This window comes from Carassius carassius, chromosome 2 (assembly GCF_963082965.1).
Source record: "Carassius carassius chromosome 2, fCarCar2.1, whole genome shotgun sequence".
NCBI lineage: Eukaryota > Metazoa > Chordata > Actinopteri > Cypriniformes > Cyprinidae > Carassius > Carassius carassius.
The window spans coordinates 30,442,459-30,459,989 of NC_081756.1; the positions used below are offsets into that span (position 1 = coordinate 30,442,459).

Sequence of the window (17,531 nt, forward strand, 5' to 3'; positions counted from 1 at the left end):
ACAACTTCTCCTCTATTTGGAGTGCAGGGCAAACAGTGAGCAGACAGACAGACAGCACAGGAGGACAGAGAGAACTGGACAGAGAGAACAGAGAGAACTTTCTTTCTCATACTGTCCCAGCTGCTCCCGGATATTTCCCCCTCTCCTTTGGCACCTTCATCAACATTTAAACCAGCGACTTTTGTCTAACTGACTTCAAGTGTTAGTAGATTATTTAGGCAAAGCAAAGGCAAAAGAGATATTGTTAATATTCCACACAATGAATGAAAAATCCATTTGTGTGAGATTCTGGCAAACCCTGTGGTCTAACAAATCGAATCAAACTGTCACGCTGTCTATATTAAACAAGGATTATGCAATGTAATATTTTATGCAGCTAATGGAAATATTCCCCTGAACTGTAGATCCTCTTTAGCTCTGTATTGTGAAGACCCACAACCCCACTGGCTATGTTCAAACTGTCAGTGGTTGTGACTGACAGCTGTAATTACTATCTTACATTCTTGTTTTATTGGTAGCATCAGTGACCATATTGACACTGACAAACACAAGCATCATATATGGTCTGCATGATTCCTGAATATCTAAGGGAGGCATTTTGGTTTTAAAATGGCTTATAAAGTGGAAGTCGTAACCACACTGTGTGTGAATTAAATTGTATTTATAGCAGTCTAATACTGACTGCAAGTGTGATTTTGCTTTTATACAACAGTTCATGAAGTTGATATTGAATAACTTTCTTTCCAGACACAATTGTCAGCAGTGACATTTACTTTCCATTAAGAAGATATATTTGCCCCCTCAAACTGATTTCAAGAAGTGTATTATAACTATACACTATTTTATGTTAAATTCTTACATTTATAAAATTTAGTTAGGGTTAACTATAATGCTGTTATCAATCAAATGAAATCAGTGCCAACAAAATTCATCTTTGGACTGCAGATGTGGCTCAGAAGCTGCATATGTAGTTGCACAGTAAATAATGTCATGAGATTAATGTTTTTGAATAAACTCTAATCTCATGACATTATGAACTGCTTTTATTTAAGTAAACAAACAAACCAATCTTTGTATTTTTTTATCAAAGAAATGTGAAATGATCAAAGTAAAATTAAATGACACTTTAAATATTAAACTAAAACCTCCTTTTGTGGCAGCAAACGACTGTCTTAATGAGTGAATCTTAGATTCAGTCGTTAATTGAATCGATTCATTCAAGTGGCTGATTAATTCAGGAACCAAGCAAGTGGATGTCTTCCTATAGGGTCATTGATTTATTGATCTGCCTAATTAATACAAAAATAGAAGTTTTTTCATAGAAGTGCAACAGTTTTGTTGTGGCTTTGTTTGGATTTAGTTTCATTGGTCATTGGTAATTAATTTAATATTGACATGTTGTGTATTGGACTGTGAAATCATTATCATATCAGCACTTGTGCTAATATTTGGAAAAAAAACAGTTTGCATTGATATTACTTACCTATATAACATATGTTATAAATATAAAGACAAGAACTCATACAGGGGCACTTTCTTGCCCAACTCAAATTTTAGTGCCATTTTTTCAGTCATTTTGGTGTTAATTTTGACCCATACTCGCATTAATTAACCAACCCTGATTGTCAGTTACTTTGTGTATTTCCGCACCATACACAGTAGTAGCATTCCTAAATAAAAGTGTTTTAATTAATTAGTTCAATTAATGATTCAATGACTGAACTGTGGCCATCTATTGATTTACAAGCACGTAACAATGTTACAAACAGACATCCAGTCCCAGTGATTTTGGACTGTAGAATTTTTGTAATGCTACTCAACTAATCAGATTTGAGGACAGGAAGTAACTGTTGTATAATTTGTAATAAGTGTGAAAAGTTTTTCCCTATTTTCATATCAGCTTTAACTATTTATTGCAACTCTGCCACATAGGGTTCACTGTACCTGAGTTAGGCTGTCCATGCTTCCCTGGCCTGCCTGATTCCCAGCCATCTACTGACTTCACTTCCAAAAGGTAAGATCCCTTGGTCTCTCGATCAAACACAGCCTCTGTGTAGATGGTGCCCAGCTCTGGATCAATGCGGAAGTACTGATAGTCTCCACTACGGTCATTCAGTAGGGAGTATGAGATCTGAGACACAATAAAAAAATTAAATTGGGTCAAAAATAAATGAAATACAGAGGAGAATTAGTGCCAAACCTGTCACAGAACAGTTAACAGGGTTGTGTTTAAAAAAAAAAAAGCAAAAACAATTAACACTGGTCTTCCTGTGTACATGTTACTGCCTATGTCTATGTATATGTATATGCGTGTTAAATGCTATTCCGCCTAATCTAACCACATTTAATTAAACAATCCAACCTTTTCCTCATAATTTATTCACCAACCGTTCTGACCTGAAACTGAAACCTCCTGTTGCGTGTTCTGTCAGCAGTGCCTGTAACGCACATTGGCAATTTCCCAGCAGATAAAGCAGAAATCAAGGCCATTCTAGTTAAGAATAATTAAGCTAATTTAGATAGCCAAAACTGTTGACTTGACAAAGAAGTGCCAACTGCTGTTTCAGCAAGGCCCAAACAACAATTACCAGACAAGCTGCTCTGCATGGCTGCACTAAACCAGCATGGTGTGAGTATTAAATGATGCCCTGCTGGCCACATTAGAGCCGAGAACACAAGTAAGAGGCTGAATTAAATGTAAAAGGCATAATACAATGATTGCAGGGGTCAGATTAATAAAACATGCAGCAAACCCCATCTGGCACAAAGGGGTTGTGTGAGGGGGTGTTGTAAGGGAAAAGAATGATATTGGCATTCACACCCACAAATGGTACTCATTACTGAGCCATTGCATGGCATTTGTAATTCAGAGGACTGTTGAAAGACCCCTCTATAAAAAAATTGCATAGAGACATGAACATTTAATCACACCCTTCAGATCCAGTGTCCACAGCATGGCTCAAAAATAAGGACAAAAAACCATGTACTATCATCACTGCATGTTTTGCATGTATCCTTAATCAAACACACCTGATTCAGCTGATACTTATTAGTAGAGACTCACAGACTTGAAATGGGTGTGTCAGACAAAGGAGACATGCAAAATGTGCAGTGTTGGGGGTCCTCCAGGAATGTGGTTGAGAACCACTGAACTAACAGATACTTTCTAATGTAATAATATTTCACAGAATGACATTGCATATCATTCTAATTAAAAAAATATATAACTGATATTGCTTTTAATGTGTGCAGTACATACATCTACAAAATAATGAAATCTAAGAGCTACATATTGTATATGTTTGTCTTCCCATTGAAATATGATGGAGGTCATAGTGAGATACATTAGCAAGATCATTTAATTCATCCACATTTAAAGCAAGGTTGTATCACAAATGTTCTTTGAATTTTACAGATCTTTCAACAGTGAACATAATGTTTAGCATAGTGTACTTTATGAGTACATTGTTTACAGATGGAGGTTGACGAGTGAATAGCTATTTCAATTGAAAAACACTATTTCATACCTTCCCATTCAGTCCCAGGTCAAGATCATTAGCTGAAACTTGGAGAAGTAGAGTCCCAATTTCCGCCCCTTCAGTCACAGATGCCTCGTATATGGAGGAGGTGAAGAATGGAACGTTGTCATTGACATCTGTCAACAGCAGACAGTCAAACGGTCAAACTTGACAAACAAGTTGTATGAAATTTTCATCAGTTTTCTTTTGTTGGTGCATATAAAAAAAAAGACTTTCAGTTGGCTTTATTATAAGTCTGTTACACACTGATATTGGGCTCCCTGTCATTCAAGGAAAAAAAAATAATGTGGCCTTGGCTTGGAGATTTCATCCCCTGAATAAATAAGCTTTCTATTGATGTAAGGTTTATTAGGATCGGACAATATTTGGCCGAGATACAACTATTTGAATATCTGGAATCTGAGGGTGCAATAAATAAATAAATAAATAAAAATACTGAGAAAATTGCCTTTAAATGTGTCCTAAATAATTGTTCGCAATGCACATTACTTATCAAAAATTAGTTTTGATATATTTACGGTAGGGAATTTTTTTTTTTTTTTTTGACTGTTGCTAAAAATATACCCCAGCGACTTAAGACTGGCTTTGTGGTCCAGGATCACATATGTACTTACAGTTTTAACAAGAAATTACTCATGTGAATAAATATTTAATAATTTTAACAGTAAGCACTGACTGGCAGTCCTTGCAGGTCTCCCACTCACTTGGCCGATGCTAAAGCCAGAAGGAGGGCAGTCTTAAGTGACAGGGGCTGCTAGTTGTCAGATTGGAGCTTCTCAAAGGGAGGACCTCTCAGGCCCTGATAAGTATAGGTAAGTCCCAAGTCGGCACATTATGAGGATGAGGCAGATTCAATCTCTGAGCTCCCCTCAGAAACTTATCGACTAGGTAGTTCCTGCAGACTGACTGGCCAGCCATGAGAGAATGATTCATCATGATGGCTGCTACATATACTTGGAGCGTAGAAGGGGCGCACACCTTACTCCTGCACCACCAAGTTGGCCATGGCCTTGCCAATCACCTGCACAGTTGCCTTAGTAGCCTGAAGTTAGTTGCTGTGTGCAGCTCTTTGAAGGCATCAGAATTATGTCTGGACTCGTCCATGGTGCGGAGAAGTTTGGCCTGGAATACTTGGAGCACCACCATTGTGGAAAGTTTTCAAGGGCTAAAGTAGTTCTGCAGGGTTTAGTTGGGTGCGCTGCATGGGCTTTCAACCCCAAGATCGATGGAGGGCAAAGATGGGCAGCGACCACCTGTTCCAGAGGAGGGAGCTTGCTATAACCTCATTTTACAGTGCCATCGACAGCAGTGTTGGGGAAAGTTAAAAGTAATGCATTACTTATGTTACTTAGTTACTTTTTATTAAAAGTAATGTTACATTACTTTTGCATTACTTTTTAAATCTGGACTGGACTTGCTTATTTGCTTTTAATATAAAATGTTCTATTTTTGGCAAATGTAAAAGCTCTTTCGCACAAAAAGCCAAGAAATGTAGATTCATGTCTATACTGTAGAACGCAGAAGAAGAAACTTCAACACTCTTCAGCAATAAAAAAGAAGAAATGCAAATTGGTTAAAAAATGGTCTTAAATACATAAAGTATATTTGTATTATTTAACATATTTATATTTAATTATTGCAGCTTTGAATCATATTCTGAGTTGCTTTTAATGTTTTTTTTTTTTTTTTGTGAGTGAGATTATTTAATGCATATTCACATTTATTACAGAACTAAAGTAACATATTACTCCTGATTATTCTCGACATGAGGACAGGAGAGCTTTCAATCAATAAATGGGGGAAAAACTAGCATTACTTATTTGAAAAGTAACAGATATTTTCTTGAAAATTAAAAATTCCTTGAAAAAAGTAATCTGATTACGTAACTCACATTACTTGTAATGCATTACCCAACACTGATCAACAGTAGTGAGAGAAGTAGAAGTAGAGGGATTAATGCACTAAATGGGGGCGTGCCACATCCAGGTGAGTTCCTTGTGAACTGCAGGCAGGAACAGGGGGCAGGCCGTTGGTGGGAGTTAAGTTGACGACATCCTGAGATCCTCTACAGCCTTGATTAGAACTTGGATCAGCTCACTGTCCACACTGGGCTGTGTTGTCTGCGTCGGAGGTGGGGTTTCGGGCCCTTCGCCATAATATGTCCCCTCTTCAGCATTCTAAAAGCAGTCAATGACGTCAAGTACAGCCTCCTCCTCAGATCTGCTTGAGGAAATCAAGCTGCTCGCAGCTGATCAGGGGCACTGATCCTCACATGTGTAGCAAAGAGACTGTTGAAAATAAACTCTGGTTCCTTTTCAGGAACTCGAGCTGCGTCGAAACGCTTTTGGGGAACGTCCCTGACGAGACCGACTCTGAATATCGTGTGCAATCAGTCCATCGGAAAGGCGTGACGTCACGGGCGGGGTGACGTAGCGACCAGGAAGCTATAAAAGCACGTGCCGTGCAGCTGGCTTCAGCTTCGAATCTGTCAGCAAGCGCTCTGTGTGTGCATGTGCAAAAGTCTGTCCTGTTGGTCCTATTTATTGTTGTCTGTCCCTTAGCTTAAAAAGATCGCTAAAACAGCTCAGTATGCCTAAGCAGAAGCAAAAGACCAAATATTTGAAGGGCGATTCCAAGCCGCGTTACAGACTGTGTGTTCCTCCCTGCACTCGCTACATTACGAGCGGGGATACACACAGGCTGTGCGTGGCTTGCCTAGGATCGAAGCACGCTGAGTCGGCTCTCGAGGGGGCCGACTGCCCGCATTGCGAACGTTTGCCAATGCGGACGCTTCGATCCCGGAGGGCTCTCTTCGAGGAGGGAGCCTTCACCAGCGTTCCTCGCGGTGCTGGCCCCGCTTCTGCCGAGGCAGAGCGGCTGCTGCACTCGTGGGGTTCGCAGGTGGATCTGTCAGAAGGAATGGAGACGGGCCAGTCCTTATCTCCTTCCTCATCTGCCAGATCCGGCGCCCAAGCCCTGGGTTCGGAAGCACGCTCGTCGGTTTCTTCCCCCCAGGGTGAGGGATCAGCTCTTCACCTCTCGTCCTCCGAGGAGGTCGATGTGGAGACTGTTGCTGGGGATTCGCCACCCCTGTCGCCCCAGTATGAGGAGCTTTTGGAGGTGGTCACGCGTGCAGTAGATAAATTAAAAATCGACGGGCCTGCTGAAAAACAGACTGAGCCGCAGAGAAGCAAATTAGACGAACGCTTTCTGCGGCCGAAGCAACCACCTCCACGTCGGAGCCTTCCGTATTTTCCCGATCTCCATGATGAGTTATCGAGATCGTGGAATCACCCGTATTCGACCCGCCTATTTGGCCCTGATTCACTATATTATGGCAACGTGATGGGGCTGGGAGAGCGTGGTTATAGAGCGATGCCACGGGTTGAACAGACGCTCGCGGGCTATCTGTCACCCGGTTCGGCCTCGTCTCTAAAGGCTCCGACATTGCCCACTAAGCCGCTTAGAGTTACATCATCGCTAGTGGGCAAAGGTTATGTGGCAGCAGGTCAGGCTGGGGCGTGCCTTCATACTATGGCAGTCCTGCAAGCTTATCAGGCTGACCTGCTGAGAGATGTCGATGAGGGGGAGGGGATTAAGTCTGAAGATATTGAAGAACTCAGAAAGACCGCTGATCTCTCCCTCCGCGCCACTAAGGAGACCGCTCGCGCAATTGGGCGGTCTATGGCAGCCTTAGTGGCCGCGGAGAGGCATTTGTGGCTGACCCTGTCAGAAATTAAAGAACGAGACAGGGTCTGCCTCCTGGACGCCCCGCTTCAAGCCTCGGGCCTGTTCGGCGACACAGTTAATACTGTCGTCGACAGGTTCCAGGAGGCGCACAAGCAGGCGGCGGCGTTCCAGAGTTTCCACCCTCGTCGCTCTCGTGGTGCATCTGGGCGGGAGATGACCACGCCACATACCGGCTCCTCACACCGGGAAGCGCAAAAGCAGAGCGTCGCCACTCGTGCTCCCCCACGTCGGGACCGAGGGCAACGACGCTCTGAGTCGGGGGCTTCTAGGGCGAAAACCGATTTAAGATCTGTCATCGAAGCCCTGAAGTCCTCGACGAAAAGATCCTGACGCCAGGATCCAGAGGGTAGCCCCTGCTGGGGTAGAGCGCGGTTCACCTCATTACACGGTGCCCGTCTCACCTCAGTACCCTCAGGAGGTCGGTCTGCCAACCCTGCCAGAGCTTCAGGGCGCAGCGGCCTCCAGCGAGCGCCACCCCCAGTTACTTCCGCCCGTGAGCGTAGCGGAGCTGGGATGCTCGCCGCCCCTTCGGGGGCCTCTTACACCAGAGGTCAGTCTCGAGAGACTGATTCCCTTAGTAGATTATTTAGCAGCGTGGAAGCTACTGCCAAATGTATCTCAATGGGTCCTGCGTACAATAGAAAGAGGCTATTGCATTCAGTTCGGTCATCCACCACCGAAGTTCAACGGGGTTACACCGACTGTGGTCGGCCCCCAGCAGGCTCTGGTTATGGAACAAGTGAATACCCTATTAAGGAAGGAGGCCATCGAGGTGGTCCCTCCTCTAGACAGGGAATCCGGATTTTACAGCCGGTATTTCATAGTTCCAAAGAAGGATGGGGGGTTGCGTCCGATCTTAGACTTGCGTCTCCTGAACCGCTCAGTTATGTCACTGAAGTTCAAGATGCTCACTGTCAACCAGGTTGTAGCTCAAATCAGATCCGAGGACTGGTTTGTCACAATAGATCTCAAAGACGCATACTTCCACATATCCATCCTTCCACAACACAGGAAGTTTCTGAGGTTCGCTTTCGGGGGCAAAGCTTATCAATATCGAGTACTTCCCTTTGGCCTCGCACTCTCACCCCGCACGTTCACGAAATGTATGGATGCGGCTCTGGTATCCCTCCGTATGCAGGGCATCCGCATTTTAAATTATATCGACGATTGGTTGATCCTAGCTCAATCAGAGCAGATGGCGGCTCGACATCGAGATGTCGTTCTCGCACACATGGGGGAGCTGGGTTTGAGACTAAACACCAAGAAGAGTGTACTTTCTCCAGTTCAGAGAACCACCTATCAAGGCGTAGTGTGGAATTCGACCACGATGCAGGCACGCTTGTCTCCTGCTCGGATCGAGTCGATCCTCACATCAGTCGAGAGAGTCAAAGAAGGCCAGTCACTCACTGTCAAACAATTCCAGAGATTGTTAGGGCTGATGGCAGCTGCGTCCAACGTAATACTTTTGGCCTGCTGTACATGAGACCCCTACAGTGGTGGCTCAAGTCCAAGGGCTTTTCCCCGAGGGGAAATCCACGTCGAGTTATCAAGGTCACGCGCCGGTGACTTCGTGCCTTAGACATGTGGAGGAAACCTTGGTTCTTGAATCAGGGACCAGTGCTGGGAGTTCCTTGTCGCCGTGTAACGCTAGCGACAGATGCGTCCCTCACCGGTTGGGGTGCGGTCATGAGCGGCCACCCTGCCCGCGGTCTGTGAAGTGGTCGCCATCTAACATGGCACATCAATTGCCTAGAGATACTAGCGGTCTATCGAGCATTGAAATATTTCCTCCCAGACCTGAGAGGTCACCATGTGTTGGTGCGCACCGACAACACATCAGTGGTCTCTTATATCAATCACCAGGGGGGTCTGCGTTCGCGCCCCTTGTACAAGCTGGCACACCAGATCCTTCTGTGGTCCCAGGGCAAACTCCTCTCGATCAGAGCAGCGTATATTCCTGGGAGATTGAATGTGGGAGCAGACATACTGTCGAGACAGGGGCCGAGGCCCGGGGAATGGATGCTTCACCCCGAGGTGGTGAAGCAGATATGGAGAGTATTTGGTACAGCCCAGGTGGACCTCTTTGCGACTCAGGAGACATCGCAATGTCCCCTCTGGTTCTCTCTAGTTCATCCAGCTCCTCTGGGACTGGACGCTATGGTACAGACCTGGCCGAGGCTTCGTCTGTACGCTTTTCCCCCTATCGCTCTGCTCCCGGGAGTTCTGGCGAGAGTATGCCGGGACGGGGCCCGTCTACTACTAGTAGCCCCGTTCTGGCCGGGCCGAGTATGGTTCTCAGATCTAGTCTCGCTCCTCGACGGCTCTCCGTGGGAGATACCGATCAGGACAGACCTACTCTCACAGGCGCAGGGCACGATAATTCACCCTCGCCCGGAGTTGTGGAAGCTGTGGGTGTGGCCCCTGAGGGGGCACAGCTGTTAGCAGCTGGTCTCTCAACCGAGGTTGTTGAGACCCTACTCCAATCCAGAGCTCCCTCTACGAGGAAACTGTACGCCCTGAAGTGGAAGCTCTTCACTTCATGGTGCAGAGACCGCCAGCTTGACCCAGCAGACTGCCCAGTTGGTACAGTTCTGGAGTTTTTACAAGCCAGGCTCTCTGCGGGGTTATCCCACTCCACCTTAAAGGTTTACGTGGCGGCCATAGCTGCTTTCCACGTCCCTTTCAATGGTCAGTCAGTGGGTAAACACCCCCTAGTTACACGTTTCCTCCGCGGTGCGCTGAGGCTGAGACCTCCAGTACGATCCCGTGTTCCCCCCTGGGATTTGGTTGTGGTTCTAGAGGCTCTTTGTAAAGCTCCATTCGAGCCAATTCAAGATATCTCAGATAGACATCTGACACTTAAAACTGCCCTGTTACTGGCAATCACCTCACTAAAGAGAGTTGGAGATCTTCAGGCCCTTTCGGTGGCCCCTACCTACTTAGACTTTGCCCCTGGTATGGCCAAAGCATTCTTATACCCTTGAGCGGGTTACGTTCCGAAGGTTCCCTCTGTTACACCACAACCTGTCGTACTGCAGGCCTTCTGTCCTCCTCCCTTTCGGGAGCCAGACCAAGAGAAGCTAAACTGTATGTGTCCAGTGCGAGCACTGGACGCATACGTCCACAGAGCTGCCCTGTGGAGAAAATCAGACCAATTGCTTGTTTGCTACGGCCCTTCTAACAAGGGTTCTCCTGCCACCAAGCAGACCCTTAGTCGTTGGATAGTCGAGGCTATCAACGTCTCCTATGAGTCCTCTGGTCTTCCCCCTCCTTTGGGGGCCAAGGCTCACTCTACTCGGAGTATGGTGGCCTCCAAGGCCTTCTCAGCAGGTGTGTCCCTCTTGGACATCTGCAACGCTGCGGGGTGGTCCACGCCCTCCACATTTGTCCGATTTTACGATCTTGACATGCGAGCCACGCCGGGCTCTTCTGTTCTCTCGTCTTAGCTGTGCTCTTTTGACTACACACTAGGCAGGGATTTGGAAGTCTGGCAGCGTGGGCACATCGTTCCCCAAAAGCGTTTCGACGCAGCTCGAGTTCCTGAAAAGGAACGTCTCAAGGTTACGTATGTAACCCTAGTTCCTTGAAGGAACGAGACGCTGCGTCGCAGAGCCATACTCCCGGCACCCCTGCCGGCGCTTGCTTCCCTACTCGAAGCTGAAGCCAGCTGCACGGCACGTGCTTTTATAGCTTCCTGGTCGCTGCGTCACCCCGCCCGTGACGTCACGCCTTTCTGATGGACTGATTGCACACGATATTCAGAGTCGGTCTCGTCAGGGACGTTCCCCAAAAGCGTTTCGACGCAGCGTCTCGTTCCTTCAAGGAACTAGGGTTACATACGTAACCTTGAGACGTTTTCCATCGGAAACAAATCTGGCTTATCTTAACTCTGACATTATGTCATTATGTCTTTATTACATTAGTGGATTCTGTATGTTCAAGAGGAAATTAAGACCAAGCCTACACTCCTAAAATATGCTGTTCCCAGTACTAGAAGGTACATGAGGACATTGGAATTTAGGGTAAGATCTTCAATGGGTTCAATGATTCCACATACTAATCACCATCTGATGTTCCCTGAGGTTTTAATTTTCTATCAGCCAAAGCCGTAAACCATGAATTAAACAGGAAGGCCAAATCCATTACGACCCCCCCCCCTCCAGCAATCCCTCACTTCGCTCTGCCTCTCTTTTTTCTCTCTCTCTCTCGCTCCCTCCCACTCTCTTTTGAACACTGCACGGCCTGTAATCTTAAATAGAGAAAGAAGGGCTGGTGTAAATAAGTCAAAAGCAATAGAACATATGAATTATATATTTGCGGCATACACAGAACTATAAAGTATTTCCCATGAAGATATTACCATTTAGATCACAAAACTTATCCTGATCAGGCTACAGTATCCTCATACAACTCCTGATGTATTACGTACATATTTTAAGAATACAGAAATTAAATGATATTTGTTAATACAACACGAGTTGTAAGAGGACTGTAGCTGGAGTTGTAGCCAGATTAGTATTATGGAGCAGTCATACCTGGGGTAGAGCAAGAGAATAATCCATAAAGAGAGAGCCAGATTAATACTGCGGAGCAAACTCTCTAAATTTCAGGGGAAGTACAGAGACTTCCTGCAGTGGAAGAGATGAACACTTCTGTAGAGGCGAACAGGCAGGATGGGATGAGATAAAGGCTATTAAAGAGTTGTCATTACAGGATGTATTCCACAATAATCAGAGTTTAAGAGCATGATTGGATTATAAAAAATAAATTAACAAGTGTAAGGACAAGGAACAGGAATTCAAACAAATAGATTAAAAGATAAAAGTCAAAAATATTGTCTTGTTTTCAGAAAAAAAAACAAGATTATTTTGCTTACCCCATTAGCAGATAATTTGCTCGTTTCAAGCAAACACTCACTTATTTTATTTTATTTTTTGAAAAAAAAAACATAAATTTTAAACGTGTCTAGAAAATCTTTCTTAATTTAAGAATTTGTAGATATATTGGCTGGAAACAAGACAAAAAAAATCTAAGCTAGAAAAGCATTTATTGCAGTTTATATATACAGTATTAAGACACTTCCTTGTAAATTGGTTTTGATAAAAAATAAGAAAGTTCAGGTAAAAACTACAAATTTAAATGGTTTGTAAACAAGCACCACAGTGATTACATGAACAGATCTCTGTTCCTTTTAATCAATTAAGTCAAACTTCAAATGATCTAAATTGAATGTTTACATGCATCCTAAATTCATCAATTTGGTGAAAATATAAATTTGTGTATTCTTAACATAATCTCTGCTAATGCAAAGAGCTGCATTTCATGTTACACTTCACTTCGCATCTTATTATAATCAAAATTCTGCATTATACACTACTGTGCAAAAATCTTAGGTCATTAGTATTTAACAAAAAAAATAAAAATAGGACTGGTCAGCGACTAAAATTTTTAATCTAATTAATTACATGATGTGGTGATTAATTAATCGAATTAATTGCATATCAAATTTTGAGAAATTACTCCCAAAATTTAATTTAAATCCACTGTTGTGTAAAGCATCAAACAGAGATTACAAAATGTAGGTTCAGCAAGAAATATTTGGTTTGTTTGATGATGACAGAATTGTCATTTTTGGTTGGGTGAACTATAACTTTAAACATTTTTTTTCTTAATTTTATTATTATTACTATGATAATAAGAAATTATTTCTTTAATGGAATGATACTCTAAATATTAAACTAAAACTTCCAGTAGGTGGTGGTAAATGTCTGAATGATTAAGTCATCGAGTCATTTAGTCATTCGATTCGTTCAAATGGCTCATTCATTCAGGAGTGAAGCAAATGGTTCTTTATGAATGGTTCATTGAATCATTAGGCTTGTTCGAACTGAAGTGGGTCATCACCATCAGACCGATCAGTGTGTGACATCAAAGTATCGAAAGAGCTTTAGGGTGTACTCACACTAGCCAGTTTGAACCGTGCCCGAGTGCGTTTGACCACCAAAGCGCGGTTCGTTTGACTAGTGTGAGTGCTTCGTACCGTGCCCGGGCGCGGCTCGATTGGCCGGCCCTGGCCCACTTGGAAGAGGTGGGCCAGAGCACGGTTCAGTTGGACTCGGGCGCGGTTCGCATGCAGTGTGAGCGCTAACCGTGCTTGAGCATGGAACAGGACGCGTGGCGTCGCGGTTTTGCGACGCTCCAAAAGCTCAGCTGGTACCTTGCAAACCTCCTCATACGAGCAGCACGATTACGTGAAAATTTTCGCGCCACTAAGGCGACACATCTGTTTAACAACAGGCTGTGAGAGGGCTGTGGACCACCGTGGACCAAACGACACAAAATTATCCACAAAGAAAACAGAGCGATGGACTCCATTGTGTTCAGAGAGCGCCGCTCTTCCTGTTTATCCCGAAACCGTCGCGCACCATAATGAAGTAAGCGTGCTCCGGCACGAATGCTGAAACCCTCCTATGTGAGTGCAGGCCAGAGGGGGAGTGGGGAGGGGGGACAATCGTACTCGGGCCCGGTTCATGGCAACCGTGCCTAGTGTGAGTACACCCTTAGAGACCAAATGGCTACTTGTGCTTTTGAATCACTTTCGCAGTACTTTGATGTCATACACCGATCGGTCTTTGCAGCGCCACTTCAAAGCCTACTCATATGCCAATGGTTCAATGCGTCAAATGGTTCACCCAAAACGTGGATTAAGAAATGAAATGCCGCTGTAGGTTGCTCGGAGATGAACAGTTCTGCTTTGTCTTTATCTTCTGGTTGGCAAAATTTAGCAAAACCGACAACATTGTGTCTAAAATAACAAAATATTAACTTAATGAACTGTTGTATAAGATGAGTATCACATTTGCACTACTGTGATATTGCGCTTAGCCTACTTCTCGTCTGATATTTCTTAACTATGTGATGTAAATATGAGACACAATCTCAAACGGGCTTTTGCCCCATATCTTGAATTTTAGGGACATTTTCTAGGCTCCATCATGCAGTAAGTTGTTGTTCTGCCTCATATTAGTCATCAATAGACTGTATGAAATGGCAGATGATCCACATAGGTCTGGGGCGGGGCAAGTGCATCAAATGCATTAATAATTTTAACACGTTATTTTTCTCCATATTTAATTAAAGATATTACAGGCTTGAAACATCTCAGCATGGCTTTAAATTCAATGTAAAATCATAGATTTGTCCTTCACGGTACTGGTTGTGCATACAAGGTACTTTCAAATCTGATCTGAGTTCATGAAAGGTTTACACGGAACTCTCCATTCAATGATTTATATAAGACCTGCACCACTTATTTTTTGAACTGGACTGAGCTATATCAACTTTTACATAAGGGTTTTTCATTCTGATTGAGCTAAAGGATCAGACTACACAAGAGACTGCACAGATAGGAATACACTGGCAATAGTAAATAGGATATCCTTTACCTGTGATGTTTATGTGGACAGTAGTGAAGGCAGCCAGGGGAACAGGAGCCACGTTCTGAGCTCGAACCCTAAGCATGAAGTTGCGGGTCGTCTCATAGTCCAAAGGCTCTGCGACAAGTATAGAGGCAGAGCCATCTTCACGATTCGGGGTTAGGTAAAAACGAACAGGCATGTTGCTCTCTGGCACCAATCCATCCTCCAAGTTATAAGTAACCCTTGGGTCGCCCAGTGGAGAGGTGGCCTTGATAGTCTGCCAGGAGGAAATTGTTTAACATTCACATATACACTACCATTCAAAAGTTTGGGATCAATATGATTTTAATTTAATTTAAATAAATACAATTGTAATTATTTTATACAGCAATTATCAATTCAATTGATAAAGTGATCAGTTTCCTAATGTAAATGTTTTTTTTGACCACCAAATTGGCATATTAAAATGATATTACTATAAAATACTGTATTGCAATATCACAGTTTTTACTGTATTTTTGATCCAAAATGGTGAGCACAAGGCTTTTATTTTTTTAATCTTGCCAACCCCACATTTTCACATATTTAAAGTACTATATAATGTATTATTAAAATAATAATAATATATTACTATACTAACAGAATTGAGTCTTTGAATATAACATCTGTGAATCTCTGTTAATGTGGCAACTTTAAGGGGACCCCAACTACAGATCAGATTAAATAAGATCAATTACTTGATATACCAACAAGAACACAAACACCATTTAACACAAGATCCATTAAAAAGAGAACAACAAGCACTATCTCCGTGCAGTTCTCTATATTTGTCATTTTATTTCATTTCTTTTTTTCTGCCCTTTGTTCCTCCTTGCACTTTATTTATGCTGATCTTCATGAAATGCTCATCTGCATTAATAATGGTCTTAATGGCAATATATGTATTCATGGAAATTCAGCAAGTTAATGCTTTCAGTGCATTTGTAACCAAATGAAAATGAAAAAAATGAAATGTCCATAAATTATCCAATGATTCAGTGATTGGCTGACTTCCTAAATAGTGAATGTAATGAAACAACGTCCTGAAAATTTGAAGCGAAGGATCAGGTGATTCATGGCAGGGCTACAGAAACGCTGCTTGAGGTGGGGACTGGAGCTTAGAGAATCTTACAGCATCTTACCATTAGCTTAAATGGCCTGTGTATGTGTGTGTGTGCCTTTGTGTACTTGTAGATTTGTGACAGGCTGTGTGAAGACTCTGTGTGGTCAAGCAGAAAGCACAAACTGTCAGTCGTAACCGCCTGTACATGACAGTAAAGTCGACAGTGTCTGGGAACTCAAGCCCCTCAAGGAATACCCAGGACCTTATTGTGGGATTAAAACTTATCCACATCGATCATAGCATTCCTTCAATGCACACATGAAAGACATGGTCATTAATGGAGTGCCTCACAGGTGTGTTTCAAAGGCCAAAGTTATAAATCACTTAGCAGAATCTGTATGTTTGTTTTGCCTCTTCGTTTCACATTCACAGTATATTCAGTATTGGTGATATCAACATCTTTATGTAATGAATACCTGTAGAACCACTGACAGTTACTGTTTGTTATCCTGTATGACATTGATCTTGTTATTAAGTGCAGTAAAAAGCAGGCATAAATCTACATAATTCATATATTTGTAGAGATCTAGTAGTTTATAAATGTTTAGCATTATGTTAAGTACATACCACAACTGGAGTGTCTCTGACAATGTTTTCAGGTATGACGACCTCATATTTGTCCTTCTCCCACTGTGGAGGCTGGTTCTTCACGTTAGTGATGGTGACTGCCAGCTCGACTGAACTGGTTCGATTGCCTCCATCTGTAGCAATGATCTGCCTGCTGATGTAGGTCCTCTGGAAACAATCAAACAATTATTGAGACGTCAAATACAATTTAAGACTGAAAATTTAATTAAATCTGCAGCCCAGAGTGAAATATTTGAGAAAAAGAAGGAAAAACAGTTTGCAAAAAAACTTTTTAGGGATGTCATTTTTGGCATGTTAGCTTAAACTATTAAAATATGTATTTTTAACAAAATAAAAAATTAAGAATTAGATAAAATTGATGTTTCAAAGAGTGCACTAGAAAGATTAATTGCTAATTAATTAAAATACTAATAAATCTGCATACAAAATGCACACACAATTTCTGAACTCTATTGGGGTTAGACAACATGTTTCAGGACCTACTCATTGTCAAAATCATACTCTAGTATTCAGTAGTCTAGTAATACTGTCACATGGAATTGATGTTGATGGTGTTGAAATTATGCAGCCAAGCAATGATATCTCAAATCATTATTTAGTTTTGTGCATATAGCTTAAACTGTAAATTCTTCTTGTTACAAGTATGGTAAAACTAGGGCTGTGTATTGCCAAGAATCTGGCGTTACGATACGTATCATGATACAGGGGTTGCAATACGATATGTTGCGATACATTGCGATACTGTAAGCAAGGCGATGTATTGGGATATTTCTTACTTTAGGAATAGGATATATTTTTAGGAAAGCTGTCATTAAGAACACAATTCAATTCAAGTTTATTTGTATATCGCTTTATACAATACAAATCATCGCAAAGGAACTTTACAGGAAATTACGTTTCTACAATATTTAGTAGTCGCTTATCAGTGGTGATTGTCAGTTTATGAACATATGGCAGAAATGTACGGAAAAATCAATTCAAGACAATCAAACAGACGATGAACACTATTAACACTATCAAGCAATTATTTTGTATGATGCAATCAAACTTATAGCAAAATTTGGTAGTCCTGTA

The 17,531-nt window shown here is 42.6% G+C and overlaps 1 protein-coding gene across 1 annotated transcript in view; it reads right to left on the reverse strand.

The window, feature by feature from the left end:
• LOC132108000 (neural-cadherin-like) overlaps positions 1-17,531 on the reverse strand; it is a 273,951-nt gene that overhangs the window by 95,678 nt on the left and 160,742 nt on the right. The window contains exons 12-15 of the mRNA XM_059514421.1: positions 16,437-16,604; positions 14,735-14,984; positions 3,528-3,655; positions 1,945-2,131 (exon numbers count right to left, since the gene is read on the reverse strand). Of these exons, the coding sequence (XP_059370404.1) occupies positions 1,945-2,131; positions 3,528-3,655; positions 14,735-14,984; positions 16,437-16,604 (733 nt within the window). The remainder of the gene's footprint in view (positions 1-1,944; positions 2,132-3,527; positions 3,656-14,734; positions 14,985-16,436; positions 16,605-17,531) is intronic.